At 55.3% G+C, this 27847-nt stretch overlaps 1 protein-coding gene across 1 annotated transcript in view; it reads left to right on the top strand.

Annotated features, from left to right (window-relative positions):
- The window catches only part of GALNT14 (polypeptide N-acetylgalactosaminyltransferase 14), a 196699-nt gene that overhangs the window by 139035 nt on the left and 29817 nt on the right, over positions 1-27847 (top strand). The window contains exons 3-6 of the mRNA XM_062210174.1: positions 13387-13485; positions 20187-20254; positions 22322-22387; positions 22498-22619. Coding sequence (XP_062066158.1) covers positions 13387-13485; positions 20187-20254; positions 22322-22387; positions 22498-22619 — 355 coding nt within the window. The remainder of the gene's footprint in view (positions 1-13386; positions 13486-20186; positions 20255-22321; positions 22388-22497; positions 22620-27847) is intronic.

Here is a 27847-nt window from a genome sequence, read left to right as displayed (position 1 = left end):
TTGTGCATTCCTGGAGACAAGTGTTGGGCACGGAGCACCCGAGCAGCCCATTCCCAGGTCCAGTATGTGGAGGGCACTCAACGCTGGACACACTGGACTGCAGGTCTCCCTACAGCTGTGTGGATCGAGGAAGTCTCCCTCCTTAGATAAAAGGAGGGAATAACTCTCCTCTTAGCCTTTAGCAGAAAAATCTGAGAAGTTGAATGCAAAGGTGCCAGGAACTATCAAGAGGAAATGCCATTCCTCAGCAGATGAAGAGCAGCCCAGGCCTGTGATTCTCCAGCTTTCCGGAACTTTCCAGAACCTTCCAGCACATAGCCTTCAAGATAGAAGATGGGGAGAAATGATGCTGAAGGAGCAGTGTGTCCAGATGATTCAAACCGGGGCTGGTGCAAGCACAGAACCAGGAGCCAGACGGTCAGGCTTCGTGTCGGCTGCTCACTGACTATGACCGTGCAGGCGCCGCCGACTACAATGGAAGAAGAGGAACCGGAGCACAGACCTGCGAGAGTTATTGTGCAGACTTAAAGCTCTGGGAAGACTACCTGAGACAGTGAGGATTCAATAAGTATTCTCCGTTACTGCTGTTGTGTAATGTGATTCAAGCAGGGCTAAAATAAGACACAAAGGAGTGCTGGTGCCAGACACAGAAGAATCGTTTTCAGCCAACAATTGCAGAGTTCGTTCTTGGCTCTCCCCCACACTTTTCAGTCTCGGGGAGAGTCTGCACTTGCTCATTGAGAATGCTCCCTTTGCACACGTACACATGCACACACACGTACACACACACACACCTGCCATCCCCGTGCTGTCAGACCAGCTGACACAGGTCCTGGCAACATCCCAACAGGAGCCTCTTTGCAGCCTCCAGAGTGCTCCCTGCATAGGAGCTGCTCCTTTCCCATGCTTTCTGCGGAGCCTCGGCCTCCCACCCTCTTGGATGGAGCTGGTCAACATAGGAGACCAACATTAGATGCTTGGCAAAGCAAAGGGAGTCTGGCACATGGCACATTAGTGGTCGTTTCTAGGAGGTCCAAAAGCAGCTGGCAGCGTCGGCATTCTCCACAGCAGAGGGGTGTTCCAGGTCTAGACTGCACCCATCTGCACAGGCAGCACAGGTGCCCCAGGTGAGGAATTGGGGCCAGAGAGTGGAAAAACATCCTGACCCGTTGGCATTTGCAGCCCCAAGAACAGAGGTGTCTCTGCTGGTTCCAGAACACAGAACAGGAACCATCTTGACTTCTGTGTTGGGTAATTCATGTTGTCTGCTGACAACGACCAAACACAGGCTCGTCGAACTTAGTGGAGCAAACTTTTACTGTGCTTCCAGATGCCAGTGCAGGGCTGCTCCATGGAGCTGGGGTAGATGATGAGGGAGATCTCTTTAATGCTGAATTTTACATATAAATGGCTATTAATTATTCTGGCCTTTTCTGCTTTCTTTTTTGAAATGATGATGGCACATAATGGGATTTTTAAAAAAATACATTCCTTCCCCCAAAATAAAATGTTGTGAGCTTAATAATGGTCTCCATAGGTTTTCATTTTATTTTGCTCATCCAGAAGAGTCATCATCTGGAGACTAATTATCTGGCACGCATGTTGACGTCTTAAATTGGGTTCTCTACAAATTAAAGTTTGGGAACAATGTAGGACAAAATGTCCAAGAGAAATAGATGTGAGCCCTGTATAGAATTTAAAATTTTCTAGGAGTCACTTTAAAAAAAAATAAAAAGCAAGTGAAATGAACTTTGCTAATAAATTTTATTTACTCTAGTACATCCAAATATTTTCGTCTCGACATCTAATCAATGTCAAAACAAAGAAGCGTTTCGTAAGAAGTCTGAAATCTTGCGCGCGTTTTGTATTCACTGCGCTTCTGCATTCAGGCTAGACACAGATCCAGCGCTCAATAGCTGCACGTGGCCGGGGGCCACCAGACCAGACAGGGCCTGTCGGAGGGAAGCGTGGCGCCGTCCTGGTCTGTCACAGGGTTCAGTCTCTCCCCTCTCACGGGATGGAACCTCATTTATCGCTCCTGGAATTTTGATGAACAAGAACAGCATCCCGGCCTTTTGAACACTGCTGAATGTTTCCAGTGCAACACAAGAAGCTTCAGAGCTGTCCAAAGACACCAGATGCCATTGCAGATGTTCTCACAGGTCCATCTGAGCCCCGGTGTCCCTACTTTGCCTGCTTCCGGTCTCTTCTTAGTTTTGCTGACAAGTATGTTTGCTCTTCTTTGCATTCTTGACCTTGACCCTGGCTCAGCTTACTGCTGTGCAGCTCTCCTGTGCTGGTGTCACCCCTAGCTTGGCAAAGGACATTTTCTACTCTGCCCTTGATTCCCACGGATGCCTCCCAGCTTCTTCCTCCACTCATACTCTGTCCATCCACTCACTTTTCAGATACTTGCTGTACGTCTGCTCTGTATGGTCACCATAGGTACTAACATAAGGGCTGCCAGTAAGTCCCCACCTTCCTTGCAGCAGCAGTCACTGGAGGAGACAGAAAAGTTAATTCTATGATTCTTATTCATTATAGTAATGGGGTGAACACAACAGCCTAGAGAGACACATTGGAAAAGCCTCAGGAAATGGGTACTTCCCAGAGGAAGCAACTCCCAAGCCCAGATTGGAAGAGGGTCAAATAGCCATGCCTTGAAAGAGAGGAAAGGGCCTTTGAGACAAGCAGGAGAGCGATGAGTTCACAGAGGTGCAGAGGGGACAACGAGCAGGTCAGGCAGCAGGTGACTGGAGCTTTGGCAGAGCAGCAGGCCAGGGTCAGGAGGATCACTAAGCCCAGGCCACTGAGCATGTGAGCCACCTGAGAAGCATCAGCTGGACTCTCTGGTAGTTAGGCAACACCGGAAGGTGTTAGAGATGCAGTTTGGAGATGGGCTGGTGTGGCACAGCAGGTTGCACTGTTTCTGTGATACTAGGATCCCATAGCAGAGTGCTAGTTCAAGTCCTAGCTGCTCTGCTTCCAGTCCAGCTTCCTGCTAATGCACCTGACAAGGCATCAGAGAACAGCCCAAAATGCTTGGGCCCCCCGCCACCCATGTGGGAGACCAAGATGAAGTTCCTGGCTCCTGGCTTCAGCCTCACCAAGCCCTGGCTCTTGCAGCCATCTGAGGCGTGAAGCAGTAGGAGATCTCCATCCTCCCCCGGTTGCTCTGACTTTCAGATAAAGAAGTCTTTAAAAAAAAAAAAAAAGATGCAGTTTTGGGAAGATCATCCTATCTGCAGCGTGCAGAATAGATTGGAAAGGGATAAAGCCAGCTAGGAAGTTGCTGCAGTCATTTAGAAAAGGCACCACGGGATGGGAAGAAACAGCCAGATGCAGTGATAAGGAAGGCTTGCTGACGGGAGCAGGTTGAATTAGATTGGGTGTGAAGGAGTGGGAGGAGGGATTAGAGTCTCCTGGGCCAGGGTTCATGGCCAGTGGAGAATACAGAAGGGTCAGCAGGCTTGGCTGAGCTGTGGGAGGCAGAGGGTGGGTGAAGTTATTCATGTCCCATCCAAGAGAAGAAATCCATGGGGATGAGGGCTGGAGTCATTAGCAAACCCATAGGGCACTGTGCTCTTGGAGAAAGTGAGATAATCCAAAGAAGAAACACTGAGAAGAGAAAGGCCTAGGAGAGAAATTTGGGGGGAACAACAGAATTGAAGATGTGGGAAGGCAAAGGAGAGCCAAGAGGAAATAGCCTACACAGAGGACAGCCCAGCCAGGGTCACCTCACCAAAGCCCAGGGCAGAGGACCGAGCACTTACTGACATGTGTGACTGTCAGTGACAAGTGAGATACAGATCAAAACATTTCCATTAGGTTGAGTTCAGCAGCATAGAGAAGTAATGGGGACCTCGAGGGAAGGCTTCTGGGGAAGATGGTGGGAAGAGAGCACTTGAAGGCAGAGGTGACCGATAACCCTTGTGGACTGGGGGGCCTGGGCCTCTCTGTGCCGCGTCGTGGGGGCCTGCCAAGCCTGGGTGCCTGAAGGAAGCTGAACAGGTTTGGGAGATCTTAGCACTGTACTAGAGTGTGACCTTGGGCAGGCCTGTTTTCTGTCTGGGCCTCGAAGGAAGGCTTGAGGCAGTGTCTTCTGAAACAGTATCCCAGAAGATCTCTCCTGGTAGGGCATTATGTGGCAGCTTTGCTAAATACAAGGATGCTTCATAACAGTCATGGAAATGGAGTTCAAAGACACACTTATTTTGGTGTGAGCATTTTTTGAAATTCATGCCCGCTAGGAATCTTCACAAAGTTCATGAACAAAGCATATTACAATAAAAGTATGCATGGTTTTATCTAGAAAACATTTGCATTCCTATTACGTGTGAAGCATTGCGTGATAGGAAAAAGGAGAAAATTACAAGAGTGGGGATGGGGCGGGTTTTGAGGTTGAAGTTGGGCAAACAGTGGGCTGGTGGAACTCTCAGAACTTTCTCATGTTCCTGGGCAATGGTGAATCACCAATAAGAGGTAACCCAGTGCTGATCTAAGATTTCTCATTTGCCAAACTTCTTTGACCCCGGAATACTACATTCAGGGAGCACGAATGGACTCCTCCTGGAAATGCTGTCCAGGGACTCACAGGGTAGGGATTTCTTTACTAGGTAATCCTTAGGGCCCCTTCCGATCTGGCATTGCAGCTGTGAGGAATTGGCTTAGAGCAGAAGAGAGAAAGGACTTTGAGCTGCTGGTGCCTCAAAGCAGAGACAGAGACTGAGCCTAGAGGGAAGTGCAGACAACACAGCCTCTTATACCAGAGAGTCCCTGCCTCCCAGTTTTTCAGGAAGGACCTCGTGGGGCTTTCTGACATTGCCCAGAGTGCACCTGCCGAACTGATTTCTGGGACCGTCATTCCCATCTGCAATCTGCAATTAATCAGACAGAGGAAGTACCCTAGAATTCTCAAGGTGGAGGTTTTCCTAGAAACTGGTGCTGCTGGAAGCAGATGGTTAAGAAATCCAGGAAGACCCTCCAAGGAGCAAGAAGACCACAGACCCTGATGGAGAGGCTCAGTCAAGAATAAGGCAGTGTGTCAGCACAAGGGAATGCATATGTTGCCCTAAACAGGCTCACCAGAGACCAAGTCCCCTGGCAAAATGGCTGTGTGCTTATGGAATGGAGGGTTGTCTGGGTGACAGTCCAAGACAGCCTTTCTGTTTGTTTGTTTTAAGATTTTCTTTATTTATTGGAGAAGTACAGTTATAGACAGAGGGAGAGACAGAGAGAAAGGTCTTCCATCTGCTGGTTCACTCCCCCAAATGACCGCAATGGCCAGAGCTGGGCTGATAGGAAGCCAGGAGCTTCTTCTGATCTCCCACATGGGTGCAGCAACCCAAGCACTTGGGCCTCTTCCACTGCTTTCCTAGGCCATAGCAGAGAGCCAGATTGGAAGAGGAGCAGCGGGGATATGAGCCAGTGCCCACATGGGATGCCGGTGCCGCAGGTGGAGACTTAGGCAACTATACCACAGCGCTGGCCCCGACAGCTTTTCTTAACTGGGCTTCTGCAGGAGAATGATGCCCTAAAGGCCAAGGCATCCATTGTGTGCAGTGCATGAACTGCTGTCCTATGCACGTGGAAGGGTGTGTGCCATCCCTGGGAGAAGTGAGAGAATCGTCACTCAAGCAGTTCCCTGTGTACTGTGCTTCGTGCCGAGAACCCCTAAAGGAGTTGCACCTGTAGCAAATGGGACATCCCCGAAGGCACTACGGAAGAATGTCCCTGTGGATGTTGGCACCCCCTTGCCTAGCATCATGTTGGGGAAGGAAGGCCAGCAGTGCATGAACAAGGGTCCCAGGGGGGACTCTGGGCCACTGCATGGGAGGAATCGGGAGCCGGTTACTTGGTTTTTCCACCAAATATCCAAGGGGACTTGCCTTTGACCCAGAGGAACGAGAAGCCCTGGTGGACCTGTGTAGTTTGGAGCAGCCAAAGGTATCTGCCGTTGTTATAGAGCGAGCCACCCCAGGGGAAAACAGCATTTATCATCTCACGATCTCTGTCGTCGAGAGTCCTGGTGTGGCTTAGGTGGATCCTGCACCTTGGGGTCCCTCACAGACAGCTCTCAATGCATCAGCTGAGGCTGCAGCCACCTCTGGGGTTGCTCGTGTGGTGCCTGGCAGACAGGATTCAGTCTCCTGATACATAGGCTTTCCAGTGTGGCAGCCGGCTCCACCAATGCCTGCAGGCCCAGTGGTCAGGAGTCGCAGGATCTGGTAGCCCAGGCACAAGTGACAGCCCATTGCGTTAGCTGGATTCTGTTGTTTAGATGCTGGTCATCAGGTCCAGCCCACACTGAAGATTATACAGGGAGCAGGGGTGGGGCCCCTCTCTGAAGCTGCCCACCAAGCTGGCCAAGCTCCTAACCACTTCACCTCTCTGCTCCAGCCCACTCCTTCTCTCTCTAGGATACTGGAATTTAATACCACGTTCAACAATTCAAAATGTGGCAGTATAATCGAATAGCAGATCTCACCATTATTTTAAGTGTCTTTTGTGAGATGCAGGGTTTCTATAAACACCGACCAAGGGTGGCTGTCGAGGCCAGAACTGGGAGCAGTGCGTGTTGATGTGGATGGACAAATTAATCTGCATGTGAAATCACAGTGAAATTGACATGAAATAAAAATTTCATGCCTTCCAGTGTGCCAGAGTCTCCCATGAAATGAGATTAAAAGGAGTGTCTGATTTTACAGTTGTTGTGCATTTTATATTGCTTGTGTCTTTCTCTTCTGGAGAGTTGATCTTGAACCCAGGGGCCAGCCACAGCTGTGGCATTGCACGATTTTGTTTGTCGATCTTTCTTTTCCTCCCAGCTGAGGGAAGGCTTCCTTACCTCGAGCAGACCTGGGGATGCATTTCATGATCTCATCTCCAAAAACAAAACTGATGGTTCTAAAAGCCTGTATGTAGCACATTCACTGCCCCCTGTCCCGAAAGAGCCAATGTTCTGTAAAAGTCCCTGGGCAAAGAGTTTTCCACGCTCATCCTTTCTTTGTCACACATGTCAGTTTTGTGTGGTGCTGGTGGTGAGGAAGGGAGGTGAGAAGATGACAGTATTGCTCCTGAAGTCTCGTTGGGGCTACAGGGCATGGCAGAGTGAGTGACAGGGATGGAGGAGGGTGTGCACCTGCACTCAGGACCCACATGTTGCACTCTCTTAGGGACAGAGCGCTCTCTCCAGGAAGTTGGTCCCACTCCCTCTTTCTGTCTTAAGCCTGTATTTCCCTTGGCCTTTGAGGCCATGGAGTTTGAGGCAGTGGAACATGGGAGAAGACAACCCATTGCTTTCTCTGCCTGGGCCTGACCTCCACTGTGTGGATGGGAACTGCAGGAAGTGGAAGGAGCACAGCTTAGCTTTCTGTTCAGGAACAGCGGTTCCTGATACCTGGCCCCACCAGCCAGGGCTGGAGGTTGCAGGTGCACCCACTCTCTCTTGCTCAATGGACAGCAATGTGGGAGCCCCTGCAGCCCAGCCAGCAGTCTCCCCTCCTCCTGTGTTCACCCAAGAGTGCAGCCTGTCCCGCCCACCCTGGCAGTCACTGTGAGGACTGGTTTCGAACACTCAGCAGAAACTGCTTCTAGGGGTGGCAATTTGAGGGTGGGTACCTGGGTGCGCTCCCTGTGCCAGGGTGCAGGAGAGACCGGAGGAACCAGAGCAAGAGCCTGGTATGGGGACAGCATGTGAAAGGACTCTGGCAGCCAGCGTCTCTGGGCTCAGATCCCCTTCGCTAGCTGGAGTGAGCTACTTAGCCTTTCTGCACCTCCATCCTCAATGTCCTCATTAATAGATCCATCAAATAGCAGCCACCTCGCAGGGTGACTTTGAGTATTCAATAGGTGATGTGCAGGGCAGGCCTTTGGCACAGGGGTTAAGATGCCACCTTCCACATCAGAGTGCCTGGTTCCCGCCCTTGCTCTGCTTCTGTGCAGAGGTAGCAGCGGGTGGCTCAGCTACCCAGCACCCCTGCCACCCATGTGGGAGACCAGGATTGAGCTCTGGGCCCCTGACTTCAGCCTGGCCCCGGCCTAGCTGTTGCAGGCATTTGGGGAGTGAACCAGCCATTGGATAATCTCTCTCTGTTTCTGTCTTTCAAATGAAATGAAAATTTAAATATGTGTGTGTATGTGTGTGTGTGGGGGGGTGCTCTGTACTGCACCTGGCACTGAGGGTCCCATAGATAGTAGCTGCAACACGTTCCATGGGGTGGCTAGTGTCAGCACCACAAACCAGGCCACTAAGGCTTGTAGCAGGGGAGTGACTGCCACATACCCACAGCGTCCCATGCCAGGCCTGTCTGATGTCTGCTACATCAGGCTGCACATTTGCATGACTTTTCCCCATCCCTGCCATTCAAGACTGGGAGCCACAGCCAGCAGTGGAGGGGCTGGGGCGGCTCCCCTTTACACCAACATCCTGCGAACAAGTGCGCTTTCCTCTGGGCATCTCTCCCTTCCAGTTTTAGACGACAGAATGCAAAACCCTGAACATCCAGCAGTTACGACCACTATCTTTTCTTCCATGCTGCAAGGGGGATGCCTTGTGCCCAGAGTGACTCGGAGGGCCCTGGCCCTGGCCCCAGCGAGCCAGCCCTGGGACCATCAGGCCCCTACAGCTCTTTGAAAACCTGGGGGCCACCGTGATGCTCCCTGCCCTGCCCTTTTCCAGGCCGCTGCAGTGTCGGATGTGCTGAGGGATGATGTAGGAGGCATGGCACCCATCCCTGTGACCTGTGATAGCTGACAGCCCTGCCACTGAGCGGGTTCCTGATGTGCCTGCGCCGTCCACATTCAGGGCCTAGGGCTGGGCAGGAGGCTGCCTGTGGGGGGAGGGAAGAGGCGGCTGCTCTCTGCACACCTCCCTGGCCTGGAAGTGACCCTGAACCCCTGAGGGGTTGATTGTCCTGAAGCAAGCTGTGAGCTCCACTCTCCCTGGGAGAAACCCAGAGTCTAGGTTGAGCCTGTCTTTGAAAAAAGAAAAGGGAGAGACAGGAAACGCTGCAGCCCCGGGATAGCAGCCTCCGGCCTGCCCCAGGCTGATTCTCCACGTGGCCAAGGCCCTGCCCTCCCTGCTGCTCCCCTGGAGGCTATCACATCCCCACCCCTGCACCATGCTCTGCTGCTTGCGGGCTCTCTCCACCAGTCAAACCTCTGCACTTTTAATAAATTATCAATGAGGTTTCCCATCTGCCCACTGGTGCCAGCCCTCGATGTGGGCAGCCCTGGCTGGTGCCCTCGTGCCCCTGCAGGGTCTCCTTCCCACAGACAGCCACTGTCGGAGCCCACACGCCTCAGCAGCCGGTGGTAAGGACTTTTCCCAGGCCCTCTGCCCATTGGCCTTTCCCGGGGCTTGGAGGGCAGGTGACTGTTGCCCTGGGTTCAGAGTTCTGGGTGCCTGAAGCCACAGCGAATTCACTGCGGGGATGACAGGTACGAGCACTGGTTAGGAGTCACAGGACCCAGGTTCCCCTCATCCCACTCAGCACGATTCTGAGCCTCAGTTACCCTCATCTGTGGAGTAGGGGTTCTCATGGGCTGTTGAAAGAGATGAAGGAGACAGGGGGTCAGTCCTGGCTCTCTGCGGAGGAAGGCCCTGTGAAGTCCTGTGAGCTGGTGAGGTTGGTGGCACCCACCCCTACCCCTCCCCTGGCTTGTACACACTGGAGGAGCTCACAGCTTCCTGCCCAGCCCAGTCCTAGGGGGCTGGAGGGACTCAGGGACCCCAGGCAAAACAAAACAACCCATGCCTGCCCAGCGCAGGGGGTTGAACAGGCTCGTCTCCAAGGTCCCTTCCTTCCCTAAACTGGGAGCTTGTGATTCTAGGGACGAGTGCTCTCCAGTCATGCCAATGATTCCAGCTGCCGTTTAAGCCCTGGGTGCGCTGTGTGCATTATCTGTGGTGTCACAAGCTTGGGAGGAAGGCTCAGAGAAGGTAAGCCACATGCCTAAGGGCACACAGCATCAGAGCCCAGCTTCCCCTCCCTCAGGCTGCTGCATCCTGGGACCTCTCCCCTCCCCCGGGCTCTCATTGCCCCTTGCCCCCTGGTGGCGCAAGGATGAACTACTCCTCCCCAAACACCCCTTCCCAGCCCATGCCAGACCAGGCTCCCCCCATCAGGTAGTCCTCTGCAGATTTGGACCGATGTGGACAATCCTAATACGGTCGGTCAAGCAGCTTCTCTTGCCTAACGTAGTGATGATCTAGGGAAAGCACGCTCCCCTTCTGTTAGCTCGCTTTTCCGGGAGAAAACAAGGCTGGACACAGTCAAGTCTGAGGCCCAGTGATGGAGCTGAGCCCCAGCAGCAAATGGGCACTGACCACATTCTGTCCAAATTGCCCGGGCCGGCTGAATGCCGCCTGCCCATCCCACCGCTTGGGAGCTGGTAGCGGGAGAGCCAGGGGCTCTGTCCCCCATTTCACAGACCAGCACACAGCAGCCTGGACACGCAAGTGACCTGCCCGAGGTCTCACCCTGATGAGAGGTGTCCAGAACTCCCAGGCCAGGCCCTGTGGACTTCCGTACCCATCCTCTGTGTCCCTGTCTCCACCTCACCTGGGAGTTCCAGCCCTGCCTCCTCCTCTTGCACCACTCCGGGAAGAGTTATGGCCCCGCTAAACTCTGTGTGTGCACACGTGTGCTGCTGTGTCATTGTGTGTCCGTACACCTGCCTCCCTGGCTGGCATCCTTCAAGACCGGAAAAGCTCTGTAAGCAGAAAACAACTCCTTGTCTATGGACAACTTACATCAGCAAAGCTGGGCTTTGGGGTCGTCCCACTGCCTCCCGGAAGGTGGGGAGGGAAGTTAGCTCCAAGGCAGTGCCCAGAACCTGAGCCCAGGAGGCCAGGGCCCATGGCAGCTGGGAGAAGCTAGCGCCCAGCCCCTGGATGCATCCCAGTCCTAGCAGGGGTGCCTTCTGTGTGGCTGTGCGTGGACGGCCTTCTGCCCTGTCTGCAGGAGACCAGGACATTCTGCTGAGCTCCCTGGTGTCTTCCTCTGAAAGAGGCGTGTGGGTACCCACGGGCTCCCTGACAGCCAGACCGTTCTTTGTGGCATGGACAATCCTCCCACTGCCTCCCTCTCTCTCAGGCCACCCCATGTCCATTCTCATGACATCGGGAGCCCTGAAAACCTGCCAACCAAGGGCCCCAAGTCCCCCTTCCGCCCACCTCCTGCCGTCCTCCCTGCCCCGGCTCTGAACTTGGCTGTGTCCAGAGAGAAGCAAGCCTGAGGCCCCTTCTCCCCGGAGACAGTTTCATGGCACTTTTATTTCCCTTGTAGAATCGTCACCTAATGTGTGACGGGTCTCCCGCGATTGAACACAGTAGCTCCCAACAGTAGGAGTCACTGTGGCTCAGGAAGCCAGAGCCTGGGGGCTGCCGGGGCTGGAGGTTCAGACTTAGGGTCCCTCGCTGAGCAGCCGTTGGATGGCTGCTGTGGCCTGGCTGGGGCTGGCACACCCGCTTCTGAGCTGGCTCATTTCTGTGGCTGGGGAGCTGGTGCTGGCCATGGGCCCGTGGCCACGGTTCCTTTCCACGAAGATGTCTGTCCACTCAAGTGCTACACGAGTGGCTTCCCGGCATGGCGGCCGACTGAGCCCCCGGTACTTTTGTGACTTCACTTGGAAGCCGCGGTCTCTGGGTGCTGTTTAGGGCCTGGCTGCTCTGATCCGTGAGGGAGGGGACGAGAGAAGACACGAGGACCTATCCGTGGGAGTCCATGGGAGGGTGGCTGCCATACCCCCAGGAACCAGGACAGGCTATGTCTTTGGCTGCCCTGGAATTGCATTTCCTGATTCTCTTACTGCTTTTCAAGGGGTAGCAGCTACAGTTAAATCCTGACATAGGGATGCAGAGATGGACAAAGCCTTGGGCCCTTCCTTAGAGGATCTCACAGTCAAGTGGGGAGACACTGTCACGGGACATGCTAGAAAAGAGAGCGCGAAGGGCAGACCAGCACCTTCTGGGCAGAGGGGTCGTTTGCTCTGGGTTTTGAGGGTTGTAGAGGAGCTCCTCAAGTGGAGAAGGAGGAAGGACACGGGTCAAGCAGAGGGGACGGTGTGAGCACTGGCCGAGTTGGGGCTGCACGTGAGACTGGTTGTGAAAGGTTGCAACGGCTGTGGCAGGGGCTTTGAACTTCGTGCATCAGGAACCGCTGGAGGGAGGCCTTCAAGTCCGAGGAAGACCTGGCAGAGCTCTGTGGTGGGCAGGACAGGACCAGCAACAGGAAGGGCGGGAGGCCGGTGAAGCAACCCTGAGGCTGGGGAAGGACCACCTGACCCAGGCCACAGGGACAGGGGAGGGGAGGGCGGGCTAGGTGGCTGGAGCTGAGGACGGGCAGGCCTGCGGGTCAGGACTTCTCTTGTCCGCCGTCTCCTCTCCTTGGCTCCTGTCCCAGGCGCCAGCAGTGTCTGCTCCTAGAAACGGGGGTCAGGTTACCCGGGAGGGATGTCAGGGCTTCGGCCTCCGACTGAGGGCCCCACACTTGTCTGAGGATCCAGTGATGGCTCTGAACCACTCTCCCAGGGGGACGCTGGGTCTCTGGACCCCAAATGAAAAGCTCCAGGCCCGGAACGAAATGGGAGGGGGGAGCCAATGTCTGTCCCCCCAAGCATCTGTTATTTACTTCCTCTTTTAATGTTGCCCTCCCTGCGTAATTGGACAAGCCCCGGAACAGCAAGGAACAGGAGGAAGCATTTACCCAGCGATCGCCCCTGGTGGCGCCAGCCTCGCTCCGCGGGTTCATTTCCATTATTATAGTAATTTGGGGGCTGCAGGCTACAATTTTCACTTGCAGCGAGGTATTAAATTGAAATTACCCCAGATGTAATTGTCATGCAAAGTGATCCTGGACACGTTGAAAATGAATGGTTTTTCAAGACGGGGGTTTGATTGCTTCCACTGAGGCATTCGGATTCTCGTGTCTTTGTGTGTATGTGTGTGTGTGTGTGTTTGTGTGGCCGGGGGCTGGGGGTCAGTGCACTCAGGGTGAGGCCCCTGCAGGCTGGGAGCTTCCCCGGGACTGTGGCACGGGCAGAGGGGCTAGAAGGGCTCAGACCAGGGGGCACAGCCCAAGACGTGGCACTGGGTTTATGTAGCTCCCAGAAGCCACTTTGCACTCAGGTGAGAAATGCCACATTCAGTCTGTTTATCAACCTAACGTGCCTCCGAGCCCATGTTCCCCCAAAGCGGTGAAAAATTCAGCTTCAGTTATTCATGGAGCTCCCAGCCCCTCTTGGAGTGAGGGGGGGGCCCGAGTCTTGCCCAGTGCTAAGCATCTGTCCATGCAGGGGGCCACCAGGATGGCCGTGGAGCCAACCTTCTAGAGCCATTCCACCTGCCGAGGTCTCACTGGCCTTCTGCCTCTCCTCCCGCAGATGCGCGCTGCTGGTATATTGCAAGGACCTCCCGCCCACCAGCATCATCATCACCTTTCACAACGAGGCCCGCTCCACCCTTCTCAGGACCGTCCGCAGGTAAGACAGGGTCCTCGCTGGCCGAGCCCAGTGCTCAGTGTGGGGTATGCTCACCGGGCGCCAGGCCCGGCCATCAGAACGTACAGGCACTTTTGCTGTGTGCTGGGCACCATGGAACACAACACGTGTGTCCACTCGGCCACCCTTTGCATTCCTGCGAGAGAGGCTATGGCCCTGTTTTACAGGGAGGAAGACAGGGGCCAGTGTTTGCAGTAACTTGTGGAAGTGCAGAGTGTGAACAGAGGACTGGCCCTGAGCCTTTGCCCTCTGCCACGGTGCTCAGCTGCAACCAGGGCCGTGTGCTCCTTGTCACAGGCGATAGGGAAGCCACCTCATGCCGGCATGATGCTAGGATTCCAACTCAGGCCTGATACCTTCCTCTGAACCTGCCACAGACTATGGTGATAGAGACTGCAGCAGCCCAGGGTGCTCACTACCATTTGGCCTCCAGCCTGCCCAGCCGCAGCGCCTGGTCTGGGCCGTATTCTTGCTCTGTGTGGCTTGTGGTCTGCATGGCAGTTTTTGATTCACACAGTCACCTGTCACCAGCAGAAGTGCCCCCAGGATGCAGGGGCTCAGCCCAGCCTCTCTGTGGGTCCTGGTCGTTTGGTCTCCCCTCCACCCATGCTGTGCCTCTTCCTCTCCCTGCGTCCATGCCAGCTTCCTGGCCCTCGTCACATCTCCGGCAACATCTGTGTGGTGGAGGGCAGTGGGGGCAGCCAGCAAGAGCTCCGCCTGCTTGTGTGCCCTGTGTGCAGCTGCAGAAGGGGGAAGGCCATTGCTGGGGAAACCCCGACTTGGGAGACATTAAACCGTGCAGCCCCATGGCTGGTGGTAGAGAAGCGGGATGCTGACCCTTGGCCTCTGTTCTTAGAGCCCCTCCCTCTCAGCAGCCTGTGCAGGGCGAGGCCAGGATCTTCATCCCAGAGGAGGTGTTGGAGCCAACGGTGCACAAAGCCATGCCCTCCAGCAGAGCCAGGGAAGGAACCACAGCCCCTTCGTGTCCCTGTGACTCACAGCCTGGTTAAGTGCCCATCCCAATCTGCCAGGCCCTCCTGCACCACAGAGCGAAAGTCAGTTAAACAAGGGCCAAAGTCAGTGTCCCAAGTCTGGCCAAAGCCCTCGTCATTTCCATCAAACCATCCACCCTGCCGCCCCCGCCTTCCCACCCCTGCACGGCCTGGGCTGTGGAAAGTTCCAGGTGCCAGGAATTCAGTGCAGCAGTAGGCCCTCCCTGAGGGAAGGCACCGGAGCCTCAGCTCCACCCAGCACTAATGGTGCTCGAACACTGTGCAGGGTGAGCATGGCTCTGAGCGACACGGGGACCTGCCCTGACCCATGGGTGGCAGCCTGGTGCTGCCGCCTGTCCCAGCAGGCAGCTGTGAATGCCACCCAGATGTCCTTGGCAACTGATGCTGGCTCCCACCACCAGCCACTGGCCCCGCCCTGGCCTCTGCGGTCACCCCACGGGCTGCCAACAAGGCAGCAACCCTTGACAAGAAAATGTGCCAAGTCGCTGTCAGGTGTCACCGTGAGATTTGCTGGTCTGTGAGCCAGCTTGGGTCTGGTGTGGGAGCAGGGAGAAGGAGAGGTTTTGGTCTACCTGAGGCTCCTCTGGGGCAGGGCGGGGCGGGGAGGACGGAGTTTGTGGGCTGAGCAGGCACACGGCATAGCCAGTGTCTGGTTCTGAGGTGTCAGGCCTCAGCCCTGGCACCATCAGCGTCTGCTTGGGCAGGGTGGATTGATGGAGCAACAGAACCCACAGACTGTCTTCCCCGTGGTAAGGTGCTGCCCCACAGGTCACATCTGCACTTGTCCGCCCAGTGTTTCTGTGAGGACACCAATTGGGTCTGAGACGGGCTCCCCCGTTCGAGGCTGGCCTCTCCTGGTCCTTTAAGAAGTTCTCTGATGCCAGGCACCTGCACTCCCAACACACAAACAGATAACACATGCACACATGCACATTCACACATGTATGTACACATGCACCCACGCATACAGGCACACACATACACACATGCATACATGTAGAAATGCACACACACAAGCACACGTGCAGATGCATGCACACACTGAGCCTTCAGGGGCTTCCTCAGGGCCCCCCTCAGGGCCCCCCTCTGCACATCCCCACTGTAGCCCTTGATGCATTTTCCCCAGATGCATTCTTCATTGGGCTGCCTTTGATCTGATTCCTCTCTTACTGGGCCTGCCCACGGCTCAGTTTCTTAATCAAGGTCAAGGGCATGCTAGTCAAACTTAGGGATAGGCTTGCTAGGGGTTAATTTAGCTAACGGACCACGAACTGTGCCTGGTCCAGAGAAAGCACTGGTTATGGCCACCATCTCTGTGTCTGCACTGCTGGTGGAGTGAGGCCGTAGGGTACAGCAGACACTGCTCTTGCAATCAAAGGCCCTGGGTCCAGTCCCTGCCCTGCCACTTCCTAACTGTGTGACCTCGGGCAGGTGACTGGCCCCATCTACAGAAACAGTGATAAGAATACCTTTTGTGTTTTCAAGTTCTGTCAACATTTGCCACAGTAGACTTTTTGCTAAAGGGTGTGGTGGGCCTTCTAGGGGCATGAAACTATAATATGGGGGCTCCCAGACCCGCAAGCCTCCCGACACTGAGCCTAGGGGTGCCTCGGACATACTTCTTCTCTCCCTGCTGCTCCTCCATCTCTGTACACAGGGGCAATGAGCACACTTACAGTGTACTAGTGCACTTAATAACACTAAGACGCCCCCTTACCATGGTTTTACGGCCCACAGAACACACGCCTTCTCTCACTTCATCTGAACCTGGCAGGTGGGGAGTGCGTGTGGGGGAATAGCCTTGGAGTTCTCCTCCATCCCTGGGGTCCAGCCACAGCCCCTCTGTCCACTGGCCTGGTGGAGGGCTGTCCCTGAGGCCTCTTTGCCCCTCATGCCCCTGGTACCCTAAGACCCACGGAGGGCCACACCACTTAGCCCAGAGAGCCAGTGCCCTTGGGTCCCGCCTCGCAGGAACTGTGAACAAGAAGCAGGTGCTGACATCATCAGGAGGCTGGGTGGAGGTGACCTGGGGAGGAAGGCAGGGAAGAAACTTCTAGAAATTTCCATACCTTAAGACTCCCTAACTCCAGTCCCTCCCTAACCTGCCCCACAACATATCAGTAGCCAGTGAGAGGGGAAGGTGGGAGGCACACTTCAGGTCTTTTTATCATGGAGGACAGGGTCTCTATGGCACCTGTCTTCAGAAACTCCCTGAACGGTGGGTTGCTTTGCCACCAGGCTCTTGTCAGGGAGAGATGCTGGGGGAGCTGAGCAGGCAATGGAAGGTGCCCTCCCCTCTCTGGCCCCCGAAGCTCTTGAGGGAACCAGGGAGTGAAGGCCTGGGAAGGCTCGGGTAGAGGCGTCCAAGCCAGACAAAGGCTTGATGGGGTGGGTGGTGGAGGGAAGGACAGGGAGAACGAAACCCTGATGAATTTGGGCCCTGAAGACAGGCCCGTGGTGGCCGGCATTACTGTGAGTGCTGTGTACATGGAGCCAGGGCAGTCGCCTTGCTTGTGGGGCTTCCCTCAGCGCTGGGCACCTGTCCGGGTGACCTCAGCTGTATCCAGGAGCCTTCAGCCCTGGCAAACAGCGGCATCTAAGACACTGGCTCTCCAGCGAGAGCAGACAGCATCGTCTAAAACACTGGCTCTCCAGCGAGAGCAGGCACCAGACTCTCCCGGAGGGTTTGTTAGGACACGGTTTCTTGAGCCCCTTCCCCAGGGATTCTAACTCCGTAAGTCTGCAGCAGGTGTAGGAATTTGTTCTCTGCCAGGTGCTCAGGTGGCACTGAGGCTGCCAGCTCTGGGCCTCACTCTGAGACACAGGGCTGGAAGCGCATGCCTGTTGCTGTTATTAACTTCAGCATACGAGCCACGCCCACGCCCACACCCACGCCCACGGCACTGCTGCTGTGTGCCAGGCACAGTGCTGAGCTCCTTGCACACAGCCGAGGGAGCCGTGGTGCTGGAGGTTGCATACTCACCAAGGTTCTCCCAGCCAGGGCGTGGCGGCTGCGCAGGTGCCGCACTTGAACCCAAGTCAGTGGCACTCCAGAGCAGCGACGCTCAGCTGTCAGGTGGCCTCAGGTCTTCATTCAGCAGGTATTTATGGAGCGTTGATAAAACCGGCCTGCTTATAGCGCCGCGGAGTTCACAAAGCAATTTCAAACACATTTCCTCATTTCATCCACACAAAAGCCTGTGAAGTAGGTCAAGTATTAATATCGCCCGCCTTTACGAGGAAAATGTAATTACAGAAGGAAAGGGAGGCTGGGAGCAGAGTGGGGCCTCCCGCAGGATCCCACGGCTCCTCCGTGGCGGGGCCCTGCTGCCTCTCCCGGGGGCTCCATGCGGACCCCACAGTGAGAAGGCAGAAGGTGGCAGCTCTGCCGGCAGGTGCGGCTGCCCCTCTGGCGGGGAAGGTGGGCTATGTGCAGGAGACTCGGTTGTGAAATGACTCCTGGCAGAGTGTGGTCCTCCTGTGTCAGGGGAGCGAGTGCTGGATCCCAGGTGGAGGGGAGCAAACAAGGGCTGGAGCAGTGGGGTTCAGGTGGTGGGAATGAGGTGGGTGTGCACAGGGAGGGCCCTGGAGGACCCCCTGGGCGGGGCATTTGCCTCACCATCTTCTTGGGTCACCCTGGCAGCCCAGAGAGCACACCCAGCCCCAAGCCACTGTCGAGGAGACCCTGCCATCGTCTCAATTGCTCTGATTAGAGGAGCAAAAACAAGCCAGGTGTTACCAGGAAATGGTCTAATTAGCACTTACTGCTGACGATTTTTTTCTTTCTTTCTTTCTTTCTGCTTTAAATCCTGGACATTTTTTATTCGCTAATCATCTCTCAGTTCAGCCAGCGCAGAGCTGCGCACGATTTACCTTTTGATGTTCACAGAAGAGAACTCTTGAATTTCAAAGAGCCGGCGGGGATTTGGGGGGGATCGAATGCAGAAGCTCGGGCGTAATCAAACCTCATTAGAGGTTATTCTTCCCGCAGGCTTTCCTTCTCTCCTGCCTCCTCCTCCCCCGCCCTCCCTGATTGGAGGGCTGGTGCCTGGGTTTGCTGTTTTCTTTGGGACAGTCACATGAGTCATCTCCTCCCACCTCTGTCTGGTGGAGGCTACAGCCTCTGTGCCCTCTTGGTCCCCCAGCTCCCCACAGGCAGTGGCAGTGGCTCCGGGCTCTTGGCTGGGGTTCCTCCCTCCACCTTATACCAGTTGCCATGGTGAGAATTAAGGCTTCCTAAATAAAGGTAGCTCCAGGCAAAGTGCTCTTCCAGGAGAGTTGCAACCCGCTTGGAAAGAGAGGGTTCGGAGGACACAGGGCTCAGAAGGGTGCCCCCGTGCTCCCACCTGCACCTCTTCTGAACCTCCTCTCCCACACTGGCCGGACTCTGGGTGTCCCACGGCCGCTGGGGTGGCCTGGAAATGTTTCTGAGCAGCTCCTGAGTTTGGGGGCTGTTTATGAGACGTGTGATCTGAGATCCTGAATTAACCCTGAACCCCAGCTCATGCCCCTCGGCCAGGGATCCACGGCACTGGGGTCAGTGAAGTTCAATATAAAAAAGTCACCAGTAATGCACAGAATCATCGCAATCGCTGCCATGTGCTGTGCAGAATGCTTCGGGTGCGTTTCCTCCGTTAATTCTCTCAGCCCCGGGAAGAGGGTGATGCTGTTATCCACATTTTCTAGATGAGGACAGATTGCTGCACCAAGCAGTAAAGGAACTTGCCTGCGATTACAGAGCTAGAAGTAAGTAGCTGCTGAGCGCAGAGTAGCTGTGCACCCAGTGTCCCTCCAGGGAATGCTGAGTCCTGGACATTGCCATGTGGAGGGGACAACCCAGTCGGGAAGTGAGAGAAGTGTAGGAGGAAAAGTGCCGAGGCTCTCAGAGAAGGAAGCAATTGCCACTAAGTAGACGGGACGCTGTAAGAGAGAAGGGCCATTGGAACTGGTCCTTGTGGGCGTGGCAAGCAGTAGCAGAAAAGGCTCAGATAACAGCGGCAGGCATGGGAGGCAGTGGGAGCCCCCAGTGGCATGCTGCTGACTTGGGGTACAGAGAGTGAGCAGCCGCCATGGGACATGTGGCCGTTTGTCCGTCTGCACTAGTGAGGAGAGTCACACCTTCAGATCTGTGCATCAGAAACCAAAGCCTGGAGGCCACAAGGAAGACAGCCTGGGCCCAGGCCCTGCTGAGGGGTGGCCTGGCACTGAGGCAGAGGGAATGCTCCTGGGCTCAGGTCGACACAGAAGAGCCTGGTGCTTACGGCGTGGACTCGGGAGCCAGACTGCAAAGGTCCGGATGCTAGACCTGCTCTGGGCTGCTGCCATGAACCAGAAAGAAGCAGCTCAGCTGGGTGGGAGGCACAAGGGGCGAGAGTGCTTGGAGCAACATTGTCTAACAGAGCCAGCCCATCTTTTTGCTAATTAGATGCGGGGTTTCTGGGAGAGGGAGGGGGTGTGGAAGGTGTCCCCTGGACTTCTGTCTAGGTGGCTAAGCAGAGGAGGGTGGCGTCGTCTCAGACACACAAGACAGAGCAGCAGTGTGACTGCACCAGCCCCTGGGTGGCTGTGACTTTTCATTTCTCAGATGCAACAAAGTATATTTAAGCCTTGGGCTAATTTGTGCATTTTGCCGTGAGGAGTCATGATGACTCTCCTCTCTCCTTCTCGCAGCATATTGAACCGCACCCCGATGCACCTGATCCAGGAGATCATTCTAGTGGATGACTTCAGCAGTGACCGTGAGTAACATCTCCCACTGGCTCCCGAGGCCCTGGGGAACAGGCAGAGGGGACTCTGCTGGTCCCCTGGGTGTGGAGGACCCTGAGCGATCACGCTAGGCCTCAGGAAGGAGGACGACCTTACACTTGAGGCTCCTCCAGCTGTGAGCCTTTGAGTAGATTTTTTTTTGTTTTGGGTTGGTGTGAGTGTCTGTGAGGGCAAGCACGTGTGTGCAAGCACATGTCCACATGGGAGTGTATGTGTATTTGCATGTGGAGGACAGTGTATTCACATGGGGATGTTGTGGGTATGTGCGCATGTCTGTACATGCATGTGTGCATGTAAACATCATATGTGTGAACATGTGTGCATTCCTGTGTGGCTGCATACCTTGTGTCCCTGTCCCTTAACCTGATTCCTAGACATGAGAAAAGACACCAGCCCTTCAACGAGTCAGTGCTGGGACCCCAAGCCCAGAGGCAATGCCCATCACTAGACACTTGTGGTTTGCGTGCTGTGTTCCTCTGCCAGTCTGAACTAAGGCTGCTGCGCCCTCTCTGTCATTCCCCTGAGAGACCTGGGCAGGCCTTGTCTTGGGGAATCCCCCATGGGACATCCTATTACCTGGCCATGACACAGCGAGCAGCCCCCAACCTTCACACCCACTGTTCATCACCATTTCCTACTTCACGTGCCCCTAGTTGTTCTGGCAAAGCACCTGGGTGCCAGTCATATCCAGACCTCAGATCCGCTTTCCCCATAGAAATCACAGGGAGGTGTCCAGAGGCCCGTGTGTTAAGTCTGAAAGGCACGGCACTCACAGTAGCACTGTCGCGTTGGTGGTGTCCCACTTCCTCCTCTGAGAGCCTCTGAGTGCAGCTGCATGCCAGGAACCACGTCCTGGTGGAATCGCATCCCTGGGTGTTGTACCTGGAGAAACAGGGTAGCCACCAGGGACAGCACAAAGTCTTGGGAGACCAGAGGCCATTCTCACTAGCACAGCTGCTGAGAGCTGGGCACAGAGGGCTGCTCCACACTTGTGGCTCATGCATGAGGCCCTAGGTAGTCAGAGCCGACCCTGAGATCTGGGACTCGATCCTCTACTCTCCCTTCCCCAGCGAGGAAGGGCTGGGCGGTGGGGAGACATTAGCCGTGCTTGGGTAGCCTGGCACCGAGGCAGCAGGGACTGCAACTGGACTCCCGGAGAAGCAGAAAAGCCTAGTGGTTAGAGTGTAGCCTCAGGAGCCAGTCTGCTAAGGTTCAAATCCTAGACTTAAGGCTTCCATCCTAGCTGTGTGCCCCGAGCAAATCCTTGTCTCTCGGGTGGAGATGCTAATATCTATATGACTTACGGGAGGATTAGCTGTGTTAATGCATCAGGAGCACTTAGAACAGTGCACGCCTCAAGGAAGCCTGCGTGCGTCTCTTCTGTTCCTCTCAGGAGTCCAAAGCCAAGCCGAGAAGGTTGACAGACTAAAGAAAGTGAAACCAAAGTGCAGGCCCAGATAGAGGCCAGGCCAGGCCCAAGGTCCTGACTAGCTCAAGAAGCGATGCAGCAACAGGCACGCTGTGGGACACAACACACAGGGCAAGTGCCCAGCCGGGGTCTCTCACCCTGAAGGGTAGAGGCTGACCTGCCTGTGTAATGAAGACACCCTGGGCAGGTCACTTCACAAAGTCCAAAGTCCATCTCATCTGTTCCTGGCCTCCCAGCACTGGTCACCAGCCCACCCAAGGGAACTGGACTCTGGTCTCATGCTTTTAATGGCCCACAGCCAAGGAGAAATGTCCCCAGGTAACCAAACCAAGATTTCCCACCCAGAATGGTTTCAGACAATATTCAAGTCCCACTGCGTACTGTCCCGTTCTGCTGAAGAGGCCTGGTTGAGGCCATCCTGCCTGATGGGGTCGCCGTGTGGTGACAGCAGGGACCCGTCAGCCCTGTCCACAGCCCAGGAACACCTTGGTGTAGGGCCTGGGCTTGGTCGTTGGACATGGGGAGCTGGGGCAGGGCTGCCTTCCTACCATGCAGCATGCCACGGTCACGTCCCCGCAGCGCACTGAGCCGTCACCCCCTGTCTTCACAGCTGATGACTGCAACCAGCTCATCAAGTTGCCCAAGGTGAAATGCTTACGCAACAACGAGCGGCAAGGTGGGCCTGGCTGTGGGTGTCCGGGGGCTTGGGGCCAGCAGGGGGTAGGGGGTGGTGCTGGGTGGCCTCGCTGCATTGTAACTTGCTTGGTCACCTGCCCCTGGCTGCAGGTCTGGTCCGGTCCCGGATCCGGGGTGCTGATATCGCCCAGGGCGCCACCCTGACTTTCCTGGACAGCCACTGTGAGGTGAACAAGGACTGGCTCCAGCCCCTGTTGCACAGGGTCAAAGAGGTGAGTGAGGCCAAGGAGCAGAACAGGATTTCCTGCCCCCACTTTATTCTGAGCCTCTCATGCTCCTGATGTGACATATGCTCCCCCAGGTCTTTGGAGGGGGTGGGTGGGACAGATTGCTGTGCCCATTTTGTGGATGAAGGAGCTAAGGTGCTAAGGCCTGCCCAAGGTCAGCAGGCAGTCAGTGGTGGAGCAGGACCTGCAAGTATCTGTTGAACCTCAGCTGTCACCCACAGCAGGCCTGCAAGTGACAAGCAAGAGCTGCTCGGGTGTGTTTCCACCGGGCAGCAGAAGGTTCCAGAGAGGGGATCCTCATGAGTGCCTTTGACAGGAAGGAGGCTGTGGGATTAACCAGGCTTCATTACCCAGTTCCCGTGTGCCTGTGTTTTCCACCCACATGTGACTCTCACCCAAAAGCCCCACGCTAAGCAGGCAGGGTGGGTGCTGAGAGACCCAGAGCGCGAGCCTCTGTTTACCCTGAAGTTACTCTGGAATTCTGCACACCGCCTCTCTGCGTGTCACGGTTTCTCCCCTGGAAAGGAACAAATCATTCAGCTTTCCCACCACCACTGTATATGCCGCAGCTGCTCCCTTGCCAATCTGTAGGGTGACAGTGGGTTGCAGATGCCAGCGCCAGCGACTAGCACTTGTCCTGCCCGCCAGTCTTCCCGAGCTGGGGACTCCTATGCCGGTCTGGGAAGCAGGAGTCAGGTGTTTCTAACATGCCCATTTCACAGCAGTCTCCAGAGAATTCTAGAACTCGGTCTGATATTCGTTAGGCCTCGCCACCGCGGCATCTTCCCGGAGCTGGGGCTATTCTTTCCTGCTCACTCTTCATGGTAGCTTCCCTTGCTGTGTGATGATAACAGCTCGGGAGCGCGAGAGAACCCAGTGTGTGAGCGGCTTGGGAGGCAGCCAGGAGCCCCTTCCAGGCTGGGTGTGTTCGCAGGGTGCTCACATGGGGGCTGAGACATGGGAGCCCGGCAGTGACCATTTTCCCCAAGGTGGGGGAGAGGGGGCTCGTTCACTTTTCATTGTTTAGGAAACCCCCATCTCTAAGGCGGTCCTGGCCGGGAGTTGCCTGGAGAAACACTTCTGAGCAGACCATCAGTGGAAGGGCTGTGCCCGTTGCCAATGGAACTTCCTGTTGCGCCCTCCTACGGTGCTCAGGGCCACAGCCCCAGCCGGCTCCCCAGCCCAACACTCTAACAAAGCTGGCTGCCCCTTGCCCCTGCACGTGCCCTGCCAGGCCCTCCCTGCCCCTGATGCCCCACCCCTCCTCTCCACAAACCCCCTCCTCTTTAGGGCATCTCCCAAATCTCCCCTGCTCCAGGAAGCCTTTCCTGACTGCACTGCCAGCTAGGATCACTCCCATTGGTAATTGCTCCCTTGGCCTCCCATTTTCCCCTCTGGGTTTGGTTCTCTATGTCCCCTAACAGGTGGCCACTCTGCCTGATAAAGAGTAGGTGCTCGGTGTTTGTGAATAACCAGAAGCAACCATTTGCAATGGGAAGGTGATAAAGCTGGAAAGGGGAGGAAAGCAGGTTCCCTCCCTGCCCCACCGTTCACTCTCAGGCATTCACTGAACGCCTCGGCTGAGCAGTCCTGGGAGCCCCAGCGCCAGCAGCCATGCAGCCACCACCCTCCCTGGATTAAACAGAAATCCGAGGTGGTGGTGGTGGGGCAGACAGCAGCGGGAGATGGAGGAGGCGGCAGAATCAGAAGCCAGATGAGAGAAACGAGAGTCTTTAGCTGGGCAGAAGGCGGTGGCATTGGAGGCAGTGTCTCTGATGACCGGGACCTTACGTGGAAGAGACAAGGTGCTCCCTGCTCGCTGGGGTCACAGATGGGTGTGATGGCAGACCTTTTGGTGGGGGTGCAGGGGACAGAGGAGGCTGGGCCCTGTCTTCTCTGTCACCGAAGTCGTCCCTGGCCGTGGAGGCAAGGCCATCGCAGACAAGGTGGAAAACACGGAGGAGTGGGATGAAAACAGTGCCAGCATGCTGCCATGGGAAGCACGTCTGTGCCCCATTCACATGCCTTACCACTGTGGCTCTTTTGCTCTTTGCAAAAAATGTCTTCTTGCGTCATTGTCATAGACATTTGCTGAGCTGTGTTTCCAGGGCAATTTGCCCCAGGCCCACAATGGCAGGTGTGTTGCTGTGTACCCTGATGGACAGGCAGCTCTTCTCCCACTGTCCCAGGCACAGTTCAGTGCCCACCCCACCTCCAGGCCCCCAGGTTGCTGGCCAGGCACCATGGAGCTGAGGTTCGTTGGGGCTGCCAGGCCAGGGGGCAGCCAGAGCTCAGATCTGAACCCATGACCACACCAGGCCTCTCTGGGGGCAACCACTGGGGCAGTGGACTCAGCCCCAGCAGCCCCAGCAGCCCCAGCCCATAGACTAACTCTGTGTGTATGCATGTACTATAAAAGGAACTTAACCCGGTGTGCTATTTGAGCCATCTGAGGTGGCAATCCAAAGACTTTAATCTGTGCACAGGGCTACCTAACCCTCACCACAGTCTCCTCATGAAACAGTTCTTTTCCCCAAGAGGAGCCCCCATACCCATTAGCAGCTGTCTCTCATTCCCCTTCCTGTTCCCTCACTGGCAGCCGCTCATCTCCTCCTGCGACACAGATTTTCCTCTTCTCTGTGTTTTGTAGAAATGGTCTGACATGTGGCCTCTGACCCCGGCTTCCTTCACTTGGCATATTTTTTAGCTTCATCCACAGCACGGCAGGTATTAGTATTCCTTTTCTTGGCCAAATAACGTTCCCGTTTGGTTTACCTATCCATCCATTGATGGACATGTAGGTTGTCCCTACATGTTTCCCTTTTTTTGCTATTGTGACAACCCTGCTATAGAGATTCATGTACAAGTTCCAGTTTGAGTACCTGCTTCGCAAACTTTGGTGTGTGCATCAAGCAGTGTTGTTGCCGGGTCATATGGCAATTCATGTTCAACATGTTGGGGACCCCCCTACACACACACACAGACAGAGTTGATTCCTGGGAGGTGTGCTGAGTGAGCCTGGCTCTTTAGACAATCTTAATGAACCTGCGAAGCCCCTTCCTTCCCAGTCACTCCATGTCCATCTCAGTCTCCTGAAAAAGGCTATCATTTCTGCATCCATGGCCTGCTGGTGAGGTGAAGCCTTCATCTCCTCCGGCCCCAGTACGAGTCTGCCCACACCTGCCTGCCTTCCTCCGTGTGAGTTCCTCTTCTGGGAGTCGTTTGGCCCCAAGACAGAGCTCAGCCTCCCACGCTTAGCTCCTCAGTCCTCACCACTGTCTGAGCCAGAGACTCCGTAGCACAGAGATTATTCAGACTTACCCCGGGGCTGCAGAGGCCTGTATGGAGACCCCAGCTCTTGGGCTGATGTGGGCCGGTCACTCAGGGACACAAGCCTCTCGGGGTAGGGACCGTGAGCACGTGCCAGCCCGTGTTTCTGCATGTCTTTGTACGTGTCTTGTCTCTGAGTCCGGCATGATGTGATCTTGTGAGTGGAAATGGAAATGTTAAGCTGTAATTGGAATTGGGGATTTTCAAAAATAGCAAGAGATAAGAGAGGCTGGGCTCAAGCCGTCATGAGCTGTCCTCAGCTGGTGTTTCCCGCGTTGAAAGCTTCCCTGATTTGTCTTTTCTTCCTCCAGTTACAGGATGATACTTGAAACAAGCATTGCCATTTTCAACATAGGTTTCTCTTTTTTCCCTTCCGCATCTATATATTTCTCTAGTAAGAAAAAGAGTTTAGAAATCTCAATCCCTGTAGCTTTTAGTAAATTTGTAAAAATAATAGCTTACATATTCTTCAATGCCTACCTACCTACGTCCCTGCTCTCCTTATTCCTCACAGGAGCCCCATTCACAAGGCAGATCCGGGGCCAGCGCTGTGGCACAGGGGGTTAAGCCACAACAACACTGGCAAGCCATTGTCAGAGCTCTGGTTCAAGAGCTCCACTTCTCATCCGGCTCCCTGCTTATGACCTGGGAGAAGCAGCAGAGGAAGATGGCCCAAGTATCTGAGCCCCTGCCACCCATGTATGCAGGAGACCCTAACAGAGCGCCACCTGCTGCTCCTTGAGCCCAAGTGTGGCGCTGGTGGTAAAGATGCGTCCTTCAGCACCTGCAGGCAGGGGCCTCTGGGCATCCCTCAGCGCCTGAGTCTCCAGTTCAGCCGCAGTTGACTCTCGTGTCTGCTGCCAACGTCAACACAGCATCCTCAGAGCGAGTTAACAGATGTTCTATTTTACCCAATGCCGGATTAAAGCCCGCTGCCCATCAGGCTCTGGGCGAGACTGGGGGATACAAAATGGAACAGAAACCAACCCCCAGGTGGCTCAGAGAGGTCCTGTCCTGGCTTCAATGGCTCATGCATAAACTCTCCTGTATCTCCCTTTCAAGGTCAAGGTGCCGCACAGCACTTAACCCCAAAGGGCCCTCACTGATTGTCTGGTGTCCATGACTCCCAGCTGGGCAGATGTGACAGGACTAGCAGAAGGACAACAGCCCTGGGGGCAGTGCCTGTGGGTGCTCTCTGGGGAAGTCTGCACCGAGGTAAATGGTCAGCAGGTTATTTTGCATTTCAGTTTTTAAATGGAGGAAAGATTTTTTAAAAAACCGAAACAAAAGGGGATTGCATCCCCGGGCCCACCCCCAGGTTCAGTCATTTGCTGAAGCTCTGACTGCGGCCCAGCTGTTACAGGCGTGGTTACAGTTATTACAGAGGGAGGATGCAGCTGTAAGTCTGCAATGGGAAGGGAGCCTGGGGAGAGTTCTGGGCGCCAGTTTGCAGTCTCTCCTTCTCTCTCTCTCTCTTCCTCTCCCTCTCTCTCTCTCCCAGTGGTGTGGTGTGAATAGCACTTGCTTGTAGCAAGGGTGTGTAGCAACACACGGTGGTATCACCAGTCGTGGAGGCTTGCCCAAGCCTTGGTGGTTATTGGAGGCTGGTCGCACGGACCGGGCTGACCACCCTCATGGTCTCCATGGCCCTCTAGAGGTCAAGTTGAGTTGACTCCACATGGCCGTTGTTAGCATAGACCCTCTGGCGAAGGCCAAGGCTCCCACGTAAGCAAGGACACTTTCAGGCCTTCCAAAGGCCTACGGATTACCTCCCAGCAGCTGTGCAAGGGTCTACAAAGGACCTGGTGCCACCACAGGAGCCCCCGGCTCAGCACACAGGGCAAAGCAAAGACCACAAGTCTCCCCGAAGAAGAGGCCTCAGA

The sequence above is a fragment of the Lepus europaeus genome, chromosome 13 (assembly GCF_033115175.1).
Source record: "Lepus europaeus isolate LE1 chromosome 13, mLepTim1.pri, whole genome shotgun sequence".
In the NCBI taxonomy this organism is placed as follows: domain Eukaryota; kingdom Metazoa; phylum Chordata; class Mammalia; order Lagomorpha; family Leporidae; genus Lepus; species Lepus europaeus.
This window is presented reverse-complemented; position numbering and strand designations above follow the sequence as displayed.